The 24590-nt window shown below is 37.5% G+C and overlaps 1 protein-coding gene across 1 annotated transcript in view; it reads left to right on the top strand.

The window, feature by feature from the left end:
* The first annotated feature begins 9156 nt into the window (after positions 1-9156).
* WASL (Wiskott-Aldrich syndrome-like) overlaps positions 9157-24590 on the top strand; it is a 66262-nt gene continuing 50828 nt past the window's right edge. Inside the window, exon 1 of the mRNA XM_011951740.1 lies at positions 9157-9628. Coding sequence (XP_011807130.1) covers positions 9512-9628 — 117 coding nt within the window. The 5' untranslated portion in view covers positions 9157-9511. The remainder of the gene's footprint in view (positions 9629-24590) is intronic.

The following is a 24590-nucleotide window of genomic DNA, read 5'->3' as shown; positions in this document are numbered from 1 at the left end:
TTTCCAGTTCAGAATCACCTTGAGTTTTTGTAAATAACAGAATCTGACCCAGGCTAGCTAAAGTAAAAGGGAATTTATGGGAAGGATATTATGAGCCTCACAGGTCAGCTCATTTTTTAAGCAGAGGTCTGTTATCCTAGACTATCTTCCTATTCCACTTGATATCAGACTAGCTCATTGTGCAAAATAATATCATGCTGAAATGACCTGTAGAGCAGGAATTTGCAAGCACACTGTGTCCTTGGTGACATAAATGAATGCTGGGGGATATAAATGCCATGCAATATAGGAGCCTGATACCTCACGGATGTTGCTAGGGGCCTGTTATTCTGAGGCATGTAAAAATATGTCCTTCAAAATGAAGGACATGTTGCTATTCCTTTCATGCCTTTCCAGCAAGAACAAGGCTTGGTGAGCCTCTCTGGATGATAATGACAATAAGGCACAGTTTTGAGTGCCCTGTTTCAATCACACTGTCCAATGATCACAATGCTGCTATCTCTCAATGGAACTGAGAGCAAAAGAAGACTCTCTAGTAAGTTCAGGCTGAGGTGAGGCAATCTGTGAATTGTCCCTTATGACACAATAAATCCAAGGGTGCTTGGAGAGCCTGAGGAAGATTGGGATGTTGTATGGACTTGCATTAAAACAGGAAATTGAGACAGGGTAATACGTTTTCCTTCTGTGTGTCAGAACATTATAATGTGCATGCATATAGATACCATCATTATGTGGGAACTGAGTCAACATACCAAGTCAGCCCTGATGCTTGTTAAAGCTTTCCTCTTTTATCAGTTCAAAGTCCCAATCTAACAGAACATATCATAAACACACAATAGCTTCAGTATCAAGAGGATCAAGGTGAAAGAAAAGTGCTAATATTCTCTTATATCTTCCTAAAAGGAGGAAAAAATTGAATGTGAGAAAGTGAATATGTAATTTAATTTTTAAACTGATTCTAAGTAAAGATATTGAGCTGAATGACTCCTAAACTAGGAATGAGGAACTTATTCTAATGTGATCATCGACTCTAAGTTGTTTGCTTGTTCAATGTGTTTCTTCCTCTATTAAAAATCAAAACAAAAAAATCAATAAATACTACTAACTTCCAGCCACGGGGAACTGAGAATCATGACTGATGTAACAACTATCAAGTATTATGCAATCCAGTTTTGAATATAAATGACAAATATTAGATCAATAATTTCATGAAACCATAGTCACCAATTACCCTTCCTTCCTGCTCTGAGGTAACTAAAAGCAGGATTTTTATGTTCAGGGGATTGTATTCTTACCAATCCCTCTTTCAATAGAGTAGGCTTATGATAAGGCTTATATATTCATTTTCATACCACCAAAAAAGGATTTGTAATAGTGAAAAAACACCAAATTGTTTATATTCCCTTATGCACTGCCTTTTACCCATTGCTTTATAAAATGCAGGATTTTTTTTTAATCCAAAAAACATGGGATTGATTATATAATTTTGAGCTGTAAAGGACATTAGCAATCATTAAGTCATCCCTTTCATTTTACAAATAGTAAGGAGAAGCATGCTGAAGTTGAGTGATTTTACTAAGATTACATGGCTAGTTACTATCAGAACTCAGAGTAGAAAAACTATAGGTGAAAAATAAATACCTGCTTGCCCTTGCGGCTGTTTTGCCAGGTGTGAACAATGAAGACATTCTACCTACAGACTCTATCCTATCTAGGTCTTAAACTGACAAGAATAAATCCAAGTGGTTCATTACCAGTTCCGTCCCCCCAAAAGAATATGATTCAAACACAGTTTGTGTAATGCCATAAGCTTTATATGCTTGAGAAAGGGTGGAAGGTCGCTGGTGGGGGTGGTAAATTTCATCCCCCGGAGGTTGTCTTGAAGGTCTACTTATTGGAATCACCAGGAGGGCTTGTTAAAACATAGACTGATGAGTCCTATTCCCAGAGTTTCAGGTTCAGTGGGACCTGAGAGTGGGGCCTGAGAATGTGCATTTCTAACACGTTCCCAGATGATGCTAATACTGCTATGAGAACTACTAGTCAGTCTCCCCCAGTCCATTGGGATGCCTGCCTACTTTTTGTCCTGGTTATTTTCACTTCAGTTTCCAATGCTCTTGGATACTGAGCTTGCTTCCATATGCTTCCAGAGTTTCTTTGTGAGACCAAGTCAAGCCTTGACTTACTGTTTTTGCAATCACATCATGCGAAAAACCATTATTCCCAAAAATTCCTAAAATATGACACACATTTCTTTTCTCAGACTAGGCCCCTCGACACCTGAGCTCACTCAGGAGGAAAAAAAAAATCACTTTATCCTCTGTACTTGAATTAGGTTGCTGGGTCATATCAAGTGGAGGTCATTCCTTTCTATTGCTGTTGTCACAAGCCCTGCTCCTGCTCCCATTAGGTTGTGTGCAATTTCTTATGTATTGTGTTTTCTCTCCAGGTGCTCTCAGAATACCACATGCTTAGTACTACGTGGAAGAGTTTGGGCAAGACTGTAGTTTCTCTTTATTTGATCTCAGATTCTTTGTACCTGATAAAAAAATTCATATATTTTTATTTGAATCAAAGGTGGTCATTTGATCAACAAATATACGTTGAATAATGCATAGGTTCAATGTTAAGACTAAAAAGATACAAAGATGAATAAGACATGATACCAGCTCTTAGAGAGCTTTGAGGCTAATGTAGGAGACAAACATTTTAAAAGTAATTATAATTTACAAATGAAAAGCCTGTATATCACTGACTTTGACAATTTATTATATCAAAATGACTTACTTCAATTTTCTTTAATGAATCAGCTAAATAACAATATATAGATAAATGACATCAACATGTATGAACATATAGTACTAACCCATTCAACCATTACCAACTTTCTAAGGACAAGCAACCTAGTTAATGTGGGGGAAAAAACAATGTTAGTTCTTATTAAAGACTTTTTGTATGGAGGCAAAAGTAAATAAATACTGCTTACTTCCTAGATACAGAGTTTTACAATTTTATTATATATGTAATATGCATGTAATTCAGTACACAAAAATGCTATCATCTTGATAAAATTGGAAAGCATTAATATTTCATATTATTGCTTTTTTTTTAAACAAAGCCCCTCTCCCCAGTCATCAATGTTAGCAGTAAATTTATAGTATCTCTGCCCAGAGATGACAACAGTCAAGGACTCACTGGAGTAGTTCCACAGTGAAACTTGGGTGTAGTTTCTAACTGTATAGAGTGAGTAAGGAAATCTGACATTTGTCCAACAGGCATTCCAGAAAGAGAAAAGAAAAAAAATTAAGTGGAAGAAAAGTTTCAACTGTCCCCAGTTGAATTCACTAGCTGCTGAGTACCTTTTGAATACCTTTTCTGTGTTCATGGAATTTCTGACCTTATGAATCTGCAGACCCTTAACATTGAGCCTGTAATCTACAGGTCTTTTGCAGCTAGGGTACAGGTATGTGACCTTTCGCTAATCAGACACACCCATGGGCAACTATGATTTGAAAACACATAAAGTAAAGAAGCATGTGGCATAGGGCAGCAAGGGTGGCAGCAGAAACACCTCACTTTTAGAATCTCAGAAGAGATTCTAGTTTCCAGTTCCCAATGTTAGCAGTAAATTTATAGTATCTCTGCCCAGAGATGACAACAGTCGAGGACTCACGGGAGTAGTTCCACAGTGAAACTTGGGTGTAGTTTCTAATTGTATAGAGTGAGTAAGGAAATCTGACATTTGACCAACAGGCATTCCAGAAAGAGAAAAGAAAAAAAATTAAGGGGAAGAAAAATATGCAAATAACAAAAGAAAAATTTCCAGCACTAAAATACATGAGTTTTTGGATAAAAAGGGCCTTTGGAATACCCAGTACAATAAATGTAAAAGTATTCCACTATGGTACATCATCAGCTTTCAGAATTCCATAAACAAACGGAAGATCCTAAAAACTTTTAGAGGTCATAAAGAGTCACATACAAAAGATCAGAATCAGAATAACTTCAGATTTCAACAGCAATGTAGAAAGTTCGAAATCAATAAAATAACACCTTCATATTCTGAAGAAAACTGGTATTCAACCTGAAATTTTCTACCTTGTTAAACTAATCAACCAAGGGTGAGATTAGAATAAAACTATCAGATATGCAAGGTCTCAAAATTTTACTACCTATTCACTTTTTCTTAGGAAGTCACTAAAGGATATACACTATCAAAACAAGGGAGTACATCAAAATGGATGACATAGATTCCAAGAAACAGAGGGTCTAATACAGAAAGATAAAGGGAAATCCCAGGATAGTAACTCAATAAAATTCCAGACAATAGCCTTGTAGCAACAGTACAGATTAACATGGGATGATGGATGGCTTTGGGAGACAAGTCTCTGATTAAAATTAGTGAGTCTAATAGATTCCTGATACACTTGATTATGTGGAAAATAGTATGAGGAAGGACTTTATAGTTGTTAATATAGAAGAAATAAAGAAAATTTAAGCAAATTACTGAGGGGGGGAAATCCAACAAAGTTAAAGTGTACAAGAATGTAACTTCTGTTTTATGCTGTTTTAAGTTTTGTACTACTATTTGATTTTTTAAATTATGTGCATTTATCATTTGCATAAAAATAATTGATTTTAAAAACATTATGTGGTAGCAGAGACCATATCCTTGACCCCAATAATGTCAATGTGGTAATAGGGACAGGTGGCATCTTCAAATTTTCCGAAGTATCCAATCTGCCTACTCATTTATAACATAGATTGACCTTGAGCACGTTACAATAAAGGAATCGATGTTGTTCCTGTCTCATTTGGAATAATAATAAGCCAGTGAATATTCATTAAAGTTAAAGAGCAGCCAGAAAACCAGAAAGCAGCATCCTGGGAACTATAACATACTTAGCTCTTCAAATCATTTCTTGATTACAGGTAAGTACTAGGTATTTGAAGACTAGGTCATATAATGGTAGTAACTATCACTGGTAATTTTGTAGCATGAATACGTGTTCAATTTTCCACTAACTTCAGTAAGAAATCAGAATGATTTGTAAATAAACTGTTTATTCCTAAAAAAGAAAGCCCCAAGGAGGTTTGTAGTTAAAATGAATTTAAAAACGAGAGGCAGAAAAAAAAATGGTATGCTAGCTTACTTTTCAGATTTTAGTTGATGCAAAATAAAACAATTAACATTTAACTTGGGATAACATGTACTAGAACAAATTCTTGTAAGCATTGCTATATGCAACATTTACATAAAGATGTGCAGAGATATTTTACAAGATGAACATTTTAAACACATGACATTTGTGGAGGTTGAATGGGAGAAGTAGCACTCATTGCTCCTGCACTTGGTCTGCAAATCCACATTTGCAGTATTCAGATTTGCTGTTGTTCTACGTCTATAAATCGGTTCTGCCATAGCCAAGCAGCAATTATGGCTACAATGGCTGCTGAATGCCGTGTGCATTCAGCCACCTTTATATTCCCCCACAGTAAAGGGTGTCACTACATTTTAAATTATTAACATTAGCAAGGGGAATAGGGTGTTTCAGAGGACTTGTAACAGTACATAAACAATGACATTTGTGAAGAAATATATATAACAAAGAACCATAACAAGAGAAGCTTGCAAAGTACCCATAAGGATAACAGCAGGAATGTATCTGAAAATATGCCCTCATTTCCATAATGAGCTACCCTAATGTTTTCTGTTGAAATGAGGGCTTTACCTTAAAAGATCATACCAAAGAAAGAAAGAAGAAAATGAAGTACTAGATTAGATTCTAGTTGAGGTAAGGAAAGTTGAATGGAAGAAATGAAAGAATTGCCTTTTTTTTGGTTATATTCATATACACGTTAATAAAGCTTTTTTTTTTTTTTTTCCACAGCCCTCTCCCACTACTCTTTCCTGTCTTCAAAATAGTTTGGTGGTCTACAAGTTCTAAAAGCTGGTATTTCTAGCATATGCATTTTATATGTATATGAAGATAAAATCCCTAGTCTTCTTAACTGAGCTTACAAACTTCAAGATACTCTGTTGAAGGGAAACAGAATGCTTATGTCCTGGATAAAATCCAATCTCTCAAACTGGGTAAAAAGAATTTGAGATAAGGAAATAACTTGCCAAAGAAAACAGACAGAAAAGATGTCTTGCGTTCTGCCAAACAGCAGATATGCTATCAAGAATGAAAGAAAGGACTTGCTAAAACTTTTGAAACAAAAACAGCTAGTACTGCTTGGTTTCAGGATGAGTATGGAAAAATAGAATCCTTTATGTATGGTAAGGGGGGAATCCCCAAATAGTGCTTGTTCACAGGCTTAAATGAGTAAGGAAGTCATATTTCCAGTGAAATGTTCATGCTTACATTTTCCACATCAAGAGCTGGAAAAAGCCCAGAGAAAAACAAAAATAACAATGGAGGGTAGAAGACAAGAACTTAAATTGCAATTTTGTGGACAAAGGACTATATTAAAAATTTGGAGAAAATTAAAGAAAGGTTGGACCTGACAAAAAAAAGTCTATTGTGGTCATAATTTTCCATCTCCAAGTCTAAAGAAAACAGAACAAGGGCAAATAGTAAAAGAAAAATTGCATTTAGATAAGTCATAAAATTTCCTGAAAGAAAAGAAAATCAATAAAACAATAGATAGTCTAGGTTAGTAAGAGGTTGTGAAATGATTGGAACTCAGTGATTCTCAGAATGAGATAGATTCTTCAAGGCAGCTACTGTCCATTCACCTATCATCACATGGCCTTTTTTTTTTTTTTTTTTTCCCACAGCCCTCTCCCACTACTCTTTCCTGTCTTCAAAATAGTTTGGTGGTCTACAAGTTCTAAAAGCTGGTATTTCTAACATAAAATTTGCTAACCTTTCAGTTTTTATTAATTAGAAGCTAATAGGATTCTATCTCTGGATTTACAGTTTTAAAAAGTTTTATTTTGGCATTCTGGGATATATGTAACTTATTTGACAATAATATATGGCCTAATCAGAAATTCTATCAAGTTCTTCACTATAGTTTTGAAAAATTATGTACAATTGTAAATTTGAAGGACAGTTTTTGAAGAGTCAGACTTAAAACAAAGGTAAGAATACATATATTAAGTCTTGATCCCTTAGCTCAGGGAAAGCAGAACAGACCATAGGCAAGGACTGTCAGTGGCCGACAACTAATACTTGAGTAACCACTATGTATCAGGTACTTTACATGTGATATCTTTTTTTAATGCCTTATAATTTTAGTTTAAAAAAATTTTAATAGTCAATAACTGTACATGGGGGTACATAGTGATGTTGCAATACATATAACGTATAGTGATTAGATCAGGGTAATTAGCATATCTGTCATCTCAAAAACTTATTATGTCTTTGTTTTGGGAACATGCAATATCCTTCTAGCTATTTGAAACTACAGTATTGTTAACTATAGTCATCCTACAGTGCTACAGAACACTAGAACTTATACATCCTATCTAGTTGTAATTTTGTATTTTACAACTTCAAAGTAGGTGTAATTACCCCTATTTACACTATACTTGTATGAAATAGAAATTATTTTCATTTTACAGATGAGGAAACTGAGACGCAGAGAAGTAATTTGTCCAAAGTCCACTGGGTTATAAGATTCATAACAAGAACTACAACTTGGGTCTATCTGAATCTTAAACTTCTGGCACTATACTTGTTCACAGGTTTGAAAAGAAGAGCTTTAATTTCTATTATTTCTCAAGAATTTGTAATGCTTTCTCTTGTCACTGTGCTTTCAACTTACAGGGGTTGCAGTTTTGATAAAAGACAAACTGATTTAGCTTCTAGCTTTGTTAGATCTGTAATTTAAAAGCAACTCCAGGCTTCCATTTCTACTACTGCTTTCTAAATCTAATTATTTTATAAATAGTCCTGTTGCTTTAATTCACTTTTTGCCCTAACATTATTAATCAAGTTTAACTTTGAAATCTCCATATTTTATGTGAGACTTCCCAATGCTATCCACTCTTATCTTCCTTTGTAAATTTATTGTTGCTCAGCCTATTTCATTAAGGACAGCTTTAATTTTAATACTTTATAATTATTTTCAAAGTGCATGATAATGGTTTATCAGTCTGGTTAGTACATCAGAGATTTCTATTGGCGCTATCAGAGATGTTAACATCCAACAATTTTACCAAAGTGTAATTGTTATAGATGTCTTGTTTAACATATAACTTTTTTGTTTATTGAAATTAAGCAATTATCAGACACGAATTTATGCAACAAAAATGTTTAATGTGGAGAAGTGACATGCATATTTGATAACTCACTGCAGTCTGCATCATCGTCTCTAGATTCCAAAATTTCATTTTAAGACGTTTAGTACTTAACTTACAGAACAAATGGGGTTATCTTAGATAACTTTTAATATCCTGGGCTATTTTCCAATTCACGATACAGGGGGAAAAAAATGTGTCCAGGGCCCTTAGAAGAAAATACTTTGAATTTAAATATGACACATGCATTAAACCCACGTGACACGCCAGGCAGGCGGTGGAAGTCAAGTGCATTTGTTTTTGTTACATCCATCAGGGCGATCTCTTTCACAATTCTGGGAGAGGCCTGTTTGTTCCTCCAGTCCCACAGTTGAAGTTTGGACAAAGTTTGAGAAAATCCCAGGCACCTGCGGCTCCTAGGGAAGCCCACGAGGAGCATAGGGGAGAGCACCTCTGCCCCAGTTTTCAGTCTTCAGATCGCAGGCCTCTCGCACCCGCAGAGCGAGCGTCACGCTGCCGCGCCTGAGAAATAAGAGCTATTTCAAGGACGGGCCCTGGTTCCTCACTGACGCTTCGCAAAGGTGTGCGTCCGCCCAAGGAAGGCCGGCGGCGCGGCGGCGCAGCGACGGCGAGGAGTCTCCACCCATCTTCTCTTCAAGCAGCAGTAGCTGAGTCTGGGTACCCAACCGACAAGCCGAAACGCCAGAGGCCAGAGGACGAAGTTGAAAGCCTGCACCCCGAACCAACCGGGATTCCACTTAGCTCCGCGCAGTCCGCGCCTCGGCCGGAAGGGGGCGTGGCTTCGGGCCGGCGCGGCGAGGCCCGTCGCCGAGTTGGGGGGGTTCCTCCGGGCCCCGGCCGCGCGTTTCCGGTGCGCTCCCCCGCTCCCTCGGTCCTGTGGTCTCGCCCGTCCCCGCTGCCATGTTGGATTGTGCGGCCGCCGCCGCCGCCGCCGTTGCGGGAGGGTTGGGGGAGGAGTTGGGAGTTTAGCGCAGTCGCCGGAGTGCGAGGACAACGACCATCCGGCCCTATCCTGGCCGGGCGGGAGCTCGGAGCTTCCCTTTCTCAGCGCGGCCCAAAGGTGGCTCGCCGTCGGCGCCTGCGTCCCTCGACCTCCTCCTCCTCCCCACTCCGGAGGAGCTGCGAGATGTGGCGCCTCTGACTCCGCTTCTCCCCGCCCCTGTCACCGAGAGGGGGAACGAGCTCTCGCCCACTCGCCGGAGGAGACGGCCCTGGACTCCCAACCCTGCCGGCGAAACCATGAGCTCCGTCCAGCAGCAGCCGCCGCCGCCGCGGAGGGTCACCAACGTGGGGTCCCTGCTGCTCACCCCGCAGGAGAACGAGTCCCTCTTCACTTTCCTCGGCAAGAAATGTGTGGTCAGTGGACAAGAACCGCGTCGCCACCCCTGACATTACCTCACGGGCCCGGACTTGGGGGCCGGGAAGTGGGAGTGGGGAAGGAGGCGGGAGCGGCGCGGGGAGGGTCCCGCTTGTCGGCCAGGCCTCCCGCCAGCCCCGGCCCCTCGTCGGCGCCCTCGCCCTGCTCCCTGGGTGCGGGCTGTGGCGGTCGGGCGCCGCCTCCCCGAGCTTGTGGGGAACAAGGGAGTGTCACCTCCGCAGGCCTGTCCTCCAGCCTGGCCGGGCCTCAGTCTGCGCCTTGGCTGCTGGTTAAAACTTTACTCTCAGGCCACAAGGGTATTTTCTTGCAAGAGTCGCTTCGTCCCAGTATCTGGGCCCTTGTTCTAGCTCTCGCGTCACCTCCTCCTGCTTGATCTGGGGGTACCTTCCTTAACAATGCCAGGTTTGAGGAGTGGATAGGTCGGGGAAGGAAGGTGGTTTTTTACTCTCCCATTAGGATTCCAGGAGGGAATGAAGTCGAGTGCAAGAGCCTGGGCTCTCTTCAGATTAGAGGGGGTAAAAAAATGTTATTGCTCTTCGTTAAAGAGAAACAAGATTTATTTCTTCAGCAACCTTGTCTAGGCCTGGTTTCTACTCTCCTTCCCACTGATTTTTTTCCCCCATTGGTGGGAGGGGGTGCTGCTCTCCCCGCAGCCATGCGCAGGGAAACCTCAATCTCTGGTAGTTCTTGGTTTTTGGGGCCGAGAAGGATTCTTAGTTTGGTGCTGTGCGGCCAATTCCAACCCCAGATGGCCGGTTGGGAGCGAGCAGTTCTGCTGTGGGAAGGGGAATGTGTGTTGTTGACGGAAGCATTCATTACATTGGCTGCTGGCACTTCTGGGGGTGGGGAGGTTCTGCTCTGTGGTATAGGCCTTGTCGGAATCATACTGCGGTGACTGGGTTGAAGTGTGGTTTGTTGAAATCCTGGCTGGGTCCCTTTCTCTCCACTTTGTTTGCTAGCACCTGCAGAGTATGTGCCACTGGAACCCAGAAAACACGGAAATTTCAACAGAGCAATACCATTTTATAACTCCTTTAATGTTAGGTATGCCAAACCAGATTTCACCTGCTTCTTGACGAAGTTAGGATTAGACAATTTCTGGAAAGTTCTTGGATTGTTAACTTCATAGGAGTGCAGCCTTTGTATCTTGTGCCATCCGGTTGGAGATTGAATCGTTCCATTCAATTTCAGATGTGTTTCAAATTTCGGAACTTAGACCTTAGAGAACATTGAGTTTCCTGATTAGAAGGATGAAACAAGAGGAGTGGCTCAAAACGAGAATTTTGGGTAACAACTTTAAGCCCCTCCCCATTCACACACTTTTTTCAACAAATGAGAGAACTGATCCAGTGAGCCCAAGTCATACAGCAGTTTAACAATGTAACCAGAACCAGAAAACCAGGACTCCTCATGCCTAGCTAGTCCTATGCCATTGTACTTTCCACTACATCATGTTGTTTTAGAAGGGTGTTTTTTTTTTCGTTACTGATTTATTTCCAAAAGTGGTGTTAAAGGAATAACCACTTTGCCTTTTTCACCAAAAACTAATTAAAATACAAGATTCTTAAAGCACCACTAATGTTTGCATATGTTCAGTTTAGGAAAATCTCCAGCACTTTTAATGTTAGTTACCTCCAATGAAAAAAAAATTCAGTTGCTGGTTTAGTAGATTAGTTGTGTAACCTGTATCAAAAAGGAAGTAGTCGTACTGTGTTCTACATACCACACACATTAACTTTACGCAGAAAGGACATTACATTTATACACAAGTATAGTAATTGTTCTGTGCTTACCTGTAGTTTTACTGGTTTCAAAAAATGGCAGATGGGGAAAAATACTGTAATAGGGAAAAATGACGTTGCACGTTGGTTAGTGTAAGTGGATTGCTGAATAGGCTGTCAGTATTCAGTGCTTAATTTTTTTATGCCATCCTTTATTAATTAACTTTACCTTTTGCATTTCTGTCATTTAAAAACCACACTGTGTCAGTTGCCTGCTTTTGTGGGATAAGTCGTTGCAAATACTAATTTCAAAATTTCAAGTCCCTAGTTAATAGAGAGTGAAGTGATATTTTAATTTTTGAAATAATCTTTTCCTCCCTTTGCTGATTATGCAGGGTTTTTTTTTTTTTTTTTGTCTTTTAAAACATTACTGAAATACATTGTCTCATAATAAATCCAGCAGTAAGATTTACAGGTCAGACCAAATGTGTTAGGCAGAATTGTACTCAGAGTTTTATTTAAGAATTCAAGAAATGAAACAGAAGCAGTTACAATCTTAGCTCTGGAGGACCTTCATATCTTCTTTCATTCAACAAACATGCATTGATTAAATGTTGAGGTCAAAATCTAGAAGGGCTGATACTTGTCCTCAGGGAGCTTACTAGGTCTAAAAAGGGAAACGTGTAAACTGATAAATAAGTCAGTGCTTCAGAGTGATGTGTAAGAGGCTACTTTTCACAATAGAAAATGCCTTGGCTTTGTAATAACAAATATGGGTTCAAACTGGGGGTCACTTTGGACAAGTTTCTTAAGCTTCCTATCCTAGTTTTGGTTTTCTCATGTGTAAAACAAGGATACTATCTCATGGGTGGTTGTGTGGATTGAGACTGTGTGTAAATATATGGAAACTATTTTTATAAAGGTTTAGGGGATTAAAGGAGAGAATGGTGGGAGAGAGGATGAGTAAAAGCTTGTTAAAATGGATAACTGTGAATATTTATATTTAAACAGGTACTCCCTCGGCTGATGAGAGGTATGAAACAGCTTGAAAAGTTAGGAGACCTACTAATAAGTGTGTTAGGTTTCTTAGGGAGCAAGGAGGGCTTCTGCTTGGGCTCTCAGATTTAGGTATGCATTGGAATCATTGTGGAGATTATGAGAAATGCATATGCCTAGACCCAATTCCTAGATAATATTCACAATCACTGGATATGAGGTGAAGCTTGGACATGTCTATTTTTAGCAAATTTGACAGAAGATTTTAAAGTATATCACAGTTTGAAAACCACTGCTGAAGACCACGTTGTCTGATAGGATAATCCTTGAGCACATTGGAAATCTTAATAGATTTTTCTTCAATTTTTGGTCTATATTTTGCAAATTGAAGCTCAATTAAGTTAAACCAAATTCTTTTAGTACAGCATTTCTCTGACTGCTTAAGATATCAGTGTACATTTCACAACTAAGACGTATTGAGGAAGTGTTGCACTCTTTAATGGGGACTCACAAATTCATATTTGACTTAGAAAATTTTCAGGGGAAAGGTGGAGGCAGTATAGAACGTGGATTGAGGATTGTGAGGGAAAGACAAGGGAAATCAGATAGTTGTTTTATAGTAGTGCAGGTGAAATATGATGAGGGCCTAAATTAAGAGAGTACTTTGGGAATTCAAGAACAATTAAAGTCTCCAGCAGAAATTAGTCCCAGTTATATATAGAAGGTGAGGGAAGGGAGTTTCAATAAAGGCAGGCATTATAACCACCAGCGGAAAGAAACATATTTTTATTCTCATTCGCTGCAAATATGCCTAAATGTTAATGAGACTCTGGATTGGTGATTGGCTTCATGGAGGAGGCAAATCATCAGTAAATCTTTTGTTTTACCACAAAATTGATTTTGTGGAAGTTGAGATTTCATGGTGATATATAAATACATGATATGTACTTTTACATAAATAGTTCTGATGCCATTCATTAGCTGGTAGTATTATGAAGGGAGAACAATTTAAGAAGGTTATAAATAAGATTACTAGGTCTTGTTTTGTAGTTATATCTGTTGCCTTTCATGTAGTGTAATTCAATTAATTTTATATAAAGAGTACGTGCAATTTTGCTAAGTGGAGTTCAGCATGTATAGTCCTGAATAAGTGAGAAACTAAGGATTAGGGAAAAGTAAAACATTAAACTACGTCTCTACAGCCATATCTGGTCTATATGGATTGGGGTTGATAATGTTATTGAGCATTATCTTTCCCTGCCATACTCACCTGGTTTGTTTTTTCAAGATTTAGTGATACTTAAGCCATTTTTATTAATCAGCCTTAATCTTTATTTCCTTTATCTCCTCAGCACTTGTTTTAACTTGCTTGTTTTCTTTAGTTTTTTGTTTCCTCATTCTAATTCTTGGAGATAGACTTTATGCCTCGGTAGTCTTCTGTAATTTTTATAAGTTCCAGCACACAGATCAGTGAATACTTATTGATTGATTGAATAATTATAATTGCTCACTTGCTTATTTTTTAGGAGCTTGTTCTGCATTTCTCATTGCTTGATTAGGTTGTTAAGCCCTTCAGTTTCGAATGTACATGGTATCTGGACTTTAGTCTTCATTTATCATGCGACCAAAATAGTTTAGTTCTGCTGCTGAACTAATATAGGTGGTAACAGTTGTCTAACAGTAGTTTGTTTCTGTTCTGAATCAGATCTTTTGGGTAGGGATTCTTAAATAGGCATAGAGGGAAGGATATGCTTAGCAGGATCATTGTATTGATGATGGCCTGTGTAAGGCACTACTGGTGGAAAGTTTAGGCTGGGAATGTATTTCACCTTGAGTAGTAAGGAAAAATAAAAGTTAAAATTCACTGGATTTGGAATATACAAAGATGACAAGATACCCTTGTCTAGTATAGAGGAAAAAGATTAGCACAAAAATGTATGTGATGCAGCGTAGCTGTAAGCACAAGAAGAGATTCAGAAAAGTCCAGTGGTTGGATTGTGAATTTTGTTTCTGGTTATTCTTAGCTCTATAATACAGGCAAATTTCTTAACTAATCTCAGCCTTCATGTCTAGATTTGTAAAATGGGCTTAGTCAAGGATTTCAAAGAGTATACAATAATTATGGAAGATGCTTAGAGTCCATGACACACAGTATTCGGGGAGTTTGGAGGAGCATATGAAAGAAAGTTGTTATTAATACTATTTAGTGCCCAGTTTAGATTTCCTGTTACTGGCAGAGAGGATTTAGAGTAAAATTTTCAACTCTATGTTGTGTTTGTTTTGACTTAGGTAAATTAACAATTTTAAAGTCAGTTAATTATAGAGTGTGTAAATTAAAAGTTAAGGAACAGCTTGAATGTATCTCTTTGGGGAGTATCTGGGCAGCCTGAGCCTCCCTGGCTGCTAATTGAAGAGGAAGAAAGGGGTCCTGATGAAAAAGTTAGGAGTTCCTGTATTTTAGTCCATACTTTACTACTATACATTGTGAATGTGAACAGGAATTTCTGAACTTTTTTTTTTTTTTTTTTTTTTTGAGGCAGAGTCTTGCTTTGTTGCCCAGGCTAGAGTGCAGTGGCACAATCTCGGCTCGCTGTAACCTCCGCCTCCAGGTTCAAGTTATTCTCCTCCCTCAGCCTCCCAAGTAGCTGGGACTACAGGCATGTGCCATTACCCACAGCTAATTTTTGTATTTTTAGTAGAGACAGGGTTTCACCATGCTGGCCAGAGTGGTCTTGAACTCCTGACCTCAGGTGATCCGTCTGCTTCAACCTCCCAAAGTGTCGGGATTACAGGTGTGAGCCACTGTGCCCGGCCATTTCTCCCTTCCCGAACTTCACTTTTCTAATTTGAAAATGAGCGGTTGGACAAGATAACTCCACAGTCTTTCCAGCTTTAATGTTTAATCATTTTAACTATTCTAGATACCAGGGACTTCAGCAGGGAAGAGAACAGGCCTAATGTTAACTCTAGCATATATGTGTTTTGCACAGCAGAGACTAATATAACATATATCTAAGCAGAAGGTAGATAATCCTGAATTATTTCATTGAAAATTCCGATTTTTAATTCACCTTTTTCTAAGCATTGTAATTTAATAGGCATTTCACTTTTTTTTTTTTTTTTTTTTTTTTGAGACGGAGTCTGGCTGTGTTGCCCAGGCTGGAGTGCAGTGGCGCGATCTCGGCTCACTGCAAGCTCCGCCTCCCGGGTTCACGCCATTCTCCCGCCTCAGCCTCCGAGTAGCTGGGACTACAGGTGCCCGCCACCACGCCCGGCTAATTTTTTGTATTTTTAGTAGAGACAGGGTTTCACCGTGTTAGCCAGGATGGTCTCGATCTCCTGACCTCATGATCCGCCCGCCTCGGCCTCCCAAAGTGCTGGGATTACAGGCTTGAGCCACCGCGCCTGGCCGGCATTTCACTTTTAAAACAACAGAGTGAACAGAATAAAAAGGCGTTAGTAATAGAATTATCAACTTTTAGCTAACTTAGAATTATTATTTGTAATTATAATGTATTTTTGGGTTGTTAGAAACTGCTTTTTTGATTAAGATGGAGTTATTATTAAGAATTTCCCTTTTGTTAACCAATTCCATCTAGAATCCTAAATCTGGATGAAATTGTATTAGTGATATGATAGGTGTTACATGTTACTGCTTATTTTCCAACGTTAAAAACATAGGTTTTTAGTTTAAGTAGTAGACTTAATAGTTATAGTGAATTGACTTGGTTATTTTAGAGACTGGTTCAAAATTGAGATTACCATGGGGATTCATCTGTGTGATTAAAATAATCTTGCCTTTCTTAATTTTTTTTTTAATGTGCTAGACAACATGCTGAAATTTTGGCTTATTTTATTAGTGAATTTTATATTCCTGAAACCGCATACCAAGAGACACTAGAACCTTTGACAGAACTTTTCTGAAACTCAAATGAATGCCTAAATTAGGCATCCTTTTAAGATGCGAAGGACTGGGTTTTATCTTTTACTGTCTTTCTTGCTTATTTAACTTCTGTTCTTGCTGTACTCTGGGTATTAGAAAGCACAGCTCTTGAGGGAAAGATGTGACTGGGCCCTCTGAACAGTGTCTCCTACACCAGGTTCTGCCAGTAACTCTTTGGCCATCTCTCTTGTGGACAGTTGTAGGGATTTTATTTAAAATATACCATTTTAAAAAAAGTTATCTTTGTAAAAATTGTATCTGTGAGTAAAATCAAATTGTAAAGTCTAGAAATAAAGTCTTGATTAGAGAGCAGGTTTGATTAGGACATTCATGATTCCTCGTAACATACAGAATTGGAGCTGCTTAAGTGTTGGCCAAAGTACAGAGGAGCTGGGTTCTACTTGTTTTGCTGCTGAGCAACTCCTACCATGTACATCAGTATTCTTACTTCTATAGTAAGATTTTTTATAAGTCTTTATGAAAACTGATAAGAACAAGATTTTCCTAAGGAAACACATGCATGTAGTAGTCTCGTTCATTTCACTTTTGTCCATATTCTATAGATTTTTAAAATAAATAATGGAAGTATAATGGTAGCCCATTCTAGTTTCAAGTAGAAAAACAAATTTTAAAAGAGCAGGTAAGAGTTGAGCTTTGTTATAATTTATTCTGTCTGGAAGTCATAGCTTTGTTAATAGAGTTCACTCTTACTCTAAAGGGTCTCGAAACAAAACAAGTTTTACATTCATAGTCACAGTAATAGGGTATACTATAAATGTAATTCTTATAGGTCACCTAGCATCATTGATAGATTCTTGGAAACTGTGACTTTAGGTGAAACAACACATAATGAAACCAGTTTTACCATAGGGTAATTGATATAAACAAGAGTTAAGTTTCTATAGCATATTTATGGTCACAGAAATATCACCAAATGTCTAAATAAAGACAAAAACACTTCTAATATTAATTAATGAAATAAATGTAAGCTGTAACACGTTTAAGAAAGAGTAATAAAAACAAGACAATTATCTACCCAGTTACTTCACTTCAGTCTCAGGTGATTGGAGCCTATCCTGGCAGCTCAGGGTATAAGGCAAGAACCAACCCTGGGCAGGACATCATCCCATCGCAAGGTGCACTCATACCTACACCCACACCTCACTTGTACACTCACTCATCCTGGGATAATGTAGACACACCAGTGAACCTAATATGCACATTTTTGGGATGTGGGAGGAAATCCAAGTACCCAGAGAACCCAATAAACATGGAGAGTACCTGCAAACTCCACACAGATAGTGGCCCAGCTGGAAATTGATCTTCTTTTCTCATCAGAGTTAATAATGGGCTTGGGTGTGGTGGTTCACACCTTTAATCGCAGCAGTTTGGGAGGCTGGGGCAGAAAGACCACTTGAGGTCGGGAGTTTGAGATCAGCGTGGGCAATTTAGACCTAATCTCTACAAGAAAAGTAGCTGGTAGTGGTGGGCTCATGTCTGTAGTCCCAGCTACTCCAGAGGCTGAGGCAGGAGGTTCACTTGAGCCCAGGAATTCAGGGATGCAATGAGCCATGATGAGGGCATTGCACTCCAGCCTGGGCAACATAGCGAGACCTGGTCTCTTAAAAAAAAAAAAAGTTACAATGAAAGGACATTGAACAAAATGGTGTTGAACAAAAGGATGTTATTTGAGGACCAGCTGTATTAAGTATTTAGTAATTAGGAGACATTTGGCATACTTAACCATATTCATAAATATAATACAAAATCTTATTTATTGCGTCTATGTTAGTAGTCTCAGAAGTATTAGAGAGTTATATACTAACATATAGGAGAGTAAAACTAATTAGAAAACACTATTTTCTCTTTGGAGTTAATGCATTGTAGAGGAATTGTAACCCTTTTTTATAGAGACCAAATAATTGAATATAGAGTAATGTTGAAGAGGTAAATACAGAAAAGCCCCTTAAGAAAATGTGATCAAATGAAAGATATATATATATAAGATAATATATATGAGATATATCTGACATATGTATGAGATATATATGTCTTATCAATCAACTCCTTTACTAATACATGCACTAGTTAGAAACTGAAATGATTTTTATTAGTAAAACATAGTCAAGTCTTGAGGACTTACTGAGCACATAACACCCTCCCAGTATCTTGGAATATGAGGGAGCGGTAAGGAAAATCCAGGTTTTACCCCTCGGTTATTCACTGTAAAGCTGAGGAAGACAAAAATTATGCATAAAAAGATATATGCTCTAAACCAGCATATATATATATATACACACACAGACACACACACACACACATATATGTATAAAAGATTTGAATAATAGAGAGGAGAGATAGGTATATCATTGTGGGACTTGAATATAAAAAACCTTAAATAACCTAGAGAATTGATGTCAGAAACAAGGAAGCAACTTATCAGGTACAGATGCTCTTCTACTTATGATGAATTATGTCCTGATAAGTTGAAAATATTGTAGTCAAAAGTGCATTTAACACACCTAACCTACCAAACATTATAGCTTAGCATAGCCTTCCTTAAATGTGCTCAGAACATTTACAATAACCTACAGTTGGGCAACATCATGTAACACAAAGCCCGTTTTATAATAAAGTGTTGAATATTTTACATAATTTATTGAATACCATACTGAAAGTACAAAACTAAATGGTTGCATGGGTACTCAAAGTATGGATTCTACTGAATGCATATTGCTTTTGCACCATTGTAAAGCTGAAAAATTGTAAGTGGAACCATTATTAGTTGGGGAGTATTTATATCGAGAAATGTATAAACAAAAGTTTGGGGTAGAAAATGTGTATATAATTTTAGGAGGTATTGAGGAGACTGGTTGGCTAGAATTGAGAATGATAATTGCTTGGGCAGATAGTAGATGGTAAGTTTGAAGAGTAAATTGAGGCTAGATTTTGGAAGACCTTTGAACTTCAAAGGATTGAACTTTATTCCCTAGACAGTAAGGAAACACTAAGATTCCTTCAAGAAATTTCAAGATAGGAAGGATCTGGAGAAGGAAAATTGGAAATTATTATTCATAATAGAAATAATTGAGTAATAGTTTATTGTTTACTAAATTTCTTACTAGTTTAGCACATCAGATCTGACTAAGAAACCTGGATTGTGGCAGCTTCTAGAGCAAGCTTGTCCAACCCACGGCCCAGGATAGCTTTGAAGGTGGCCTAACCCAAAGTCATAAACTTTCTTAAAACATGGTGAGATTTTTTTTTTTTTTTTGCCGTTTTTTGTTTTTGTTTGTTTTTTGGTTTGTTTTTTTTTTGCTCATCAGCTATCATTAGTGTTACTGTATTTTGTGTGTGACTCAAGACAATTCTTCTTCCAATGTGGCCCAGGGAAACCAAAAGATTGGACACCCTGATGTATAGCAAAAATAAAAGGACTAAGTCCTTGATCTGTGTGTCCATGGCAGACACCAACAATCACAGCATTTTTTTCCTACTGAGTTCAGACATGGTCCCTGACTGCCTGTTGTATTCCTAGAGGCAATCACTACCAATTGTCCAGGTTCACGATAGATGAAATCTAGTTGTCATTCCAAGGCTAGATACCAGAAACATGTGAAGAAAAAATTGGCAGTATTTAATTGGCTTGTGAATTCTTGATGACAACAGGACCTCATACTATAAATGACTAGATAGTAGGAACTAGAGCTTTGGACTCTAGTGTTGATTATTGTGGCTGTGGCAGTGGAGTTAGATCTGTGAAGGTGAACAGTCTAGCTAATGTTTTACTTGGCCAGCATTGGAAGAGGATGGATGGCTTTGGCTAAGTGCTAAAGTGTTAATCTCTTTAATTTGCTAGAAACATGGTATACAAATTGTTCTGCAACTTAACTTTTTCACTTTTATTAATATATATTATATATTTCCATGTTTATATCTGTTGCATCCTTTTTATTAATATATTATTGCCTTTTATCAAGTTATATTTATGTGTAATTAATTAACCTCTATTAATGGGTGTAATCGTTTTCCCTGTAGACAGTCTCACACTGGTGAAAACATCTTTTTGTTAAATTCACAGTTTTTAGTGAAGTTCAATATCTTTTCATGTCATTTGGCCATTTATATTCTGTGAATTGCCGCTTCTTGTCCTTAGACCAATTCTCTATTGGATCATTTGTTTTTGTCTTAGTGAACTTGGAGGAGCACTTTATATGTTAAAGATAATAATTCTGTATTATAGTATTTTTTGTGGTTTGTCCTTTATCTTTTGACAAGTATTTGGTTTTGGTCATTGTACAGGTTTAACAATTTTTGTAATTAAGTGGAATAATCTTTCTATTATAATATCAAGTTCCCTAACTCAGAATTGCAAAAATATTTACTCACATTTTTCTGGTATTTTTATGGTTTTATTTTGAACATTTAATCTTTAATGTTTCTGGAAGTGAATTTGGAAAATGAATGTAATAGAAATCCAGCTTTTTATTTTTGTAAATGGCTAGTTGTCCCAACACCATTTATTGAGCAATTTATTTTCTCCCACCCATATGAAATGCTTTTTTTTTTTTTTTTTTTAGATGGAGTTTCGCTCTGTCACCCAGGATGGAGTGTAGTGGCGCCATCTCTGGTCACTGCAAGCTCCACCTCCTGGGTCAAGCGATTCTCCTGCCTCAGCCTCCCGAGTAGCTGGGACTACAGTCATGCATCACCATGCCCAGCTAACTTTTGTATTTTTAGTAGAGACGGGGTTCACCATGTTGGCCAGGGTGGTCTTGATCTCTTCACCTCATGATCTGCCCGCCTCAGCCTCCCAAAGTGCTGGGATTACAGGCGTAAGGCACTGCGCCTGGCTGAAATGCTGCTTTTATAATTTACTAAATTACTAGGAGTATGTAGACCAAGCTTTTCCAATCTGTGGCCCATGGGCTGCATGTGGCCCAGGACGGTTTTGAATGCAGCCCAAGACAAATTCATGTACAGTCTTAAAACATGAGGGGTTTTTTTTTACAATTTTTTAAAAGTTCATCAGCTATTGTTAGTGTTAATGTATTTTGTGTGAGGCCCAAGACGATTGAATGTGGCCCAGGGAAGCCAAGAGATTAGACAGCCCTAAGTCTTAGACTTACTTTTGAAGTTCCTTCTATTTCTTTCATTTGTTTATTTCTTGGCCAGTACACTGGATTTTAATTAGTGTAGCTTCATAATGATGCTACAGTTTGATTAGAGTCTCTCATTACTCTTCAGTATTTTCTGGCTATTTTAATATGCATATGCTTAGTGTTTGTTTTTTTTTTTTTAAGGCTTTATCCTCTACCAAAAAAACATTCGATTTGACTTGGAGTAGCATTGGATTTGTAGATTAATTTAGGAAGAATTGACATATTGAGGTTTTCCATTGGAAAGCAAGATAGTATTTTATTATTTGTCTTGTTTTCTTCTATAGTTTTATACTTTTCTTATATATACACTACCCGTGTCTTTAACATTTTTTTTTGAAGTACAAAATAATACCCAGTTACAGTCATGTATCACATAATGGTGTTTCAGTCAGTGATGGACCACATATATAATAAGGTCTCATAAGATTACATTGGAGCAGAAAAATCCCTGTCATCCAGTGATGTAGCCCTACCAGCTATTATGCTGTTTTGTTGCCATGTATTTTACTTCTACAAATGTTATAAATTCCATGATACATTTTTATAGTTTTTGCTGTAAAGATTCAGTTATCTTTTAGAAACATTTAAATAGTAAGGGAAAAAACCTTGTATTTATTCACTTGGTTATCATTTCTGGTGCCCTTAATTCATCTGTCTAGATCTAGGTATTTCTCTGGTATCATTTTCTTTCAGTGAGAAGGATAACTATTTTTTTCTTTCCTTGTTTTAAAATGTTTCTTGTAGTGCAGGTCTGCTACTTATAAATTCTCTCAGGTTGACATAACTTAAAAGTCTATATTTTATCCCAATTCTTGAAAGTCGTTTTCTCTGGGTATAGAATTATAGGTTGATAGGTTTTTCCTTCTGTTCTTTAAAGATACTGTTCCAGTATCTTCTGGTTTGCATTATTTCTGGCAAGAAGTCTGCTGTTGTTTTTTTCTTTAATCTTCCATACATAATGTATCTTTTTTTCTCTGACTGCTTTTCTGATTTTTCTCTTTACTACTAGTTTGAAGGGATCCAATTATAATGTGCCTTCGTGCAGTTTTATTATTCTTTATCGTGCTGGATGTTAACTAAGTTTACATCAAGTTTGGAAACTTCAGACATGATTTTTTCAAGTATCTACTTTTTTTTCCCCGGCCCTACTGGGCTTGAATTTCAGATATTAGACTGCTTGAAGTTGTCCCATACCTCACTGCTGTACAGCATTTTTTTCCTCCCTCTCCTCCTCATCTTCCTCCTCCTCCTCACTTTTTCCTTTTCTGTGTATTTTTGGATAGCAGCTGTTGCTATGCCTTTAAATTCACAAATATTTTGGCTACAATACCTGCCATTAAAACCATCCACTGTATTTTTCATTTCAGACATTGTGGTTTTCATTTCTAGAAGTTTGATTTGTGTGTTTTTAAAATACATGTTCAGTCTTTGCTCTAGCTCCGTTTTTAAATATATGGACTACAGATATAACAACTGTTCTAATGTCCTGTCTGCTATCATCTGAGTCAGTTTTTGTTTTATTCCTATTTTCACTATTGGTCATCTTTTCCTGTTTTTGTTTTTGTTTTTTTCCTGCATGTTTGGCAATTTTTGATTGAATGCCAGATTTTGTAAAGTTTATCTTGACTCTTTTTATCAGTCTTGAACTTTTGATGGTAAAAAGTTACTTTTTTTATTTTCCATGAAATCATTTGTATAATTGCTAATTGATCTATTTTAATAGCAACCTGCTCTTTTGTGGGCTCTTTACAATAATACTTAACATTTCTGAAGATGCAGATAGATTTTTTTAAATTCCTATTAATTTTTTTTTTGTCAAGTCACCTGCACTGTGTATTCATTGTAGTCCCTCTACTCTTTGCTGCTGGTTTTCCTCAGTTGTCTTATTATTCTTGGTTGTTTGTTTATATTTATATTTGAAGGACTGCTTGCTCAATATAGATAGCTGGCTTACATTTTTTAAAAATGAAATAGTCGTATTTTTTAGAGCAGTTTTACATTTACAGGAAAATGGTGCAGAAAGTGCAGAGGGTTCCCATATACTCTGTCTCCTTCCCTACTCCCTCTTCAGTTTCTCCTATTAATAACACTTTGTATTAGGTAAATTTGTTACAATTGATGATCCAGTATTGATACATTATTAACTAAAGTTTGTAGTTGACCTTAGGTTTGAGTCTTTGTATTGTACAGATCTTTGGGTTTCGGTTTCACAAGTACAGAACATCATGTCCACCATTACAGTGTCATACCAGAGTAGTTTAACTGCCCAAAAAATACCTTGCACTGCGCTTATTCCTCCCGCCCCTCCCTGCTGAAATCCTAGCACCCACTGATTTTTTTTTTTTTTTTAACATTTTCTATAGTTTTGCCTTTCCCAGAATGTCGTATAGTTGGAATCATACAGTATGTAGCCTTTACAGACTGGCTCCCTGTTTCTATTGCTCCACATTCACACCAGCGTTTGGTTTTACCAGTGTTTTGGATTTTTAGTTATTTTAATAGTTTTGCTATCATATCTCAATTCCCTAATGCCATATGATGTTGACCGTCTTTTCATTTGACTATTTGCCATCTGTATATCTTCTTTGGTGAGATGTCCAAGTCCTTTGTCAGATTTTTTATTGGGTATGTTTATGTCTTATTGATGAGCTTTAAGAGTTCTTTGTCTGTTTCAGAATCAATTCCTGTGTCAGCTGTGTGTTTCACATGTATTTTTATCTGAGTCTATGGCTTGCCTTTTCATTCTTTTATCAATGTCTCACAGAAAGAAGTTTTTGATTGTAACAAAGTCCATCCAGTTCATCAACTTTTTCTTTCATGGATTGATTATGTTTTTGGTATTGTATCTAAAAAGTCACCACCGACCCCCAGGTCACCCAAGTTTTGTCTTATGTTCTCTTCTAGAACTCTTAATAGTTTTGCAATTGACATTTACATCTTTCATCCATTTTGAGTTAATTTCTGTGTAAGTTGTAAGGTCAGTGCCTAGATTTTTTTTTTTTTTGGCATGTGGATGTCTAGTTTTTTACCACTTGTTGAGAAGATTGTTATCAGTTCTTTGTTGGATTGCCTTTGCTCCTTTGTCAAAGATCATATGACTGCGTTTGTATGGGTCTAC

Source organism: Colobus angolensis, unplaced genomic scaffold (assembly GCF_000951035.1).
Source record: "Colobus angolensis palliatus isolate OR3802 unplaced genomic scaffold, Cang.pa_1.0 Scaffold326, whole genome shotgun sequence".
Lineage (NCBI taxonomy): Eukaryota > Metazoa > Chordata > Mammalia > Primates > Cercopithecidae > Colobus > Colobus angolensis.
This window is presented reverse-complemented; position numbering and strand designations above follow the sequence as displayed.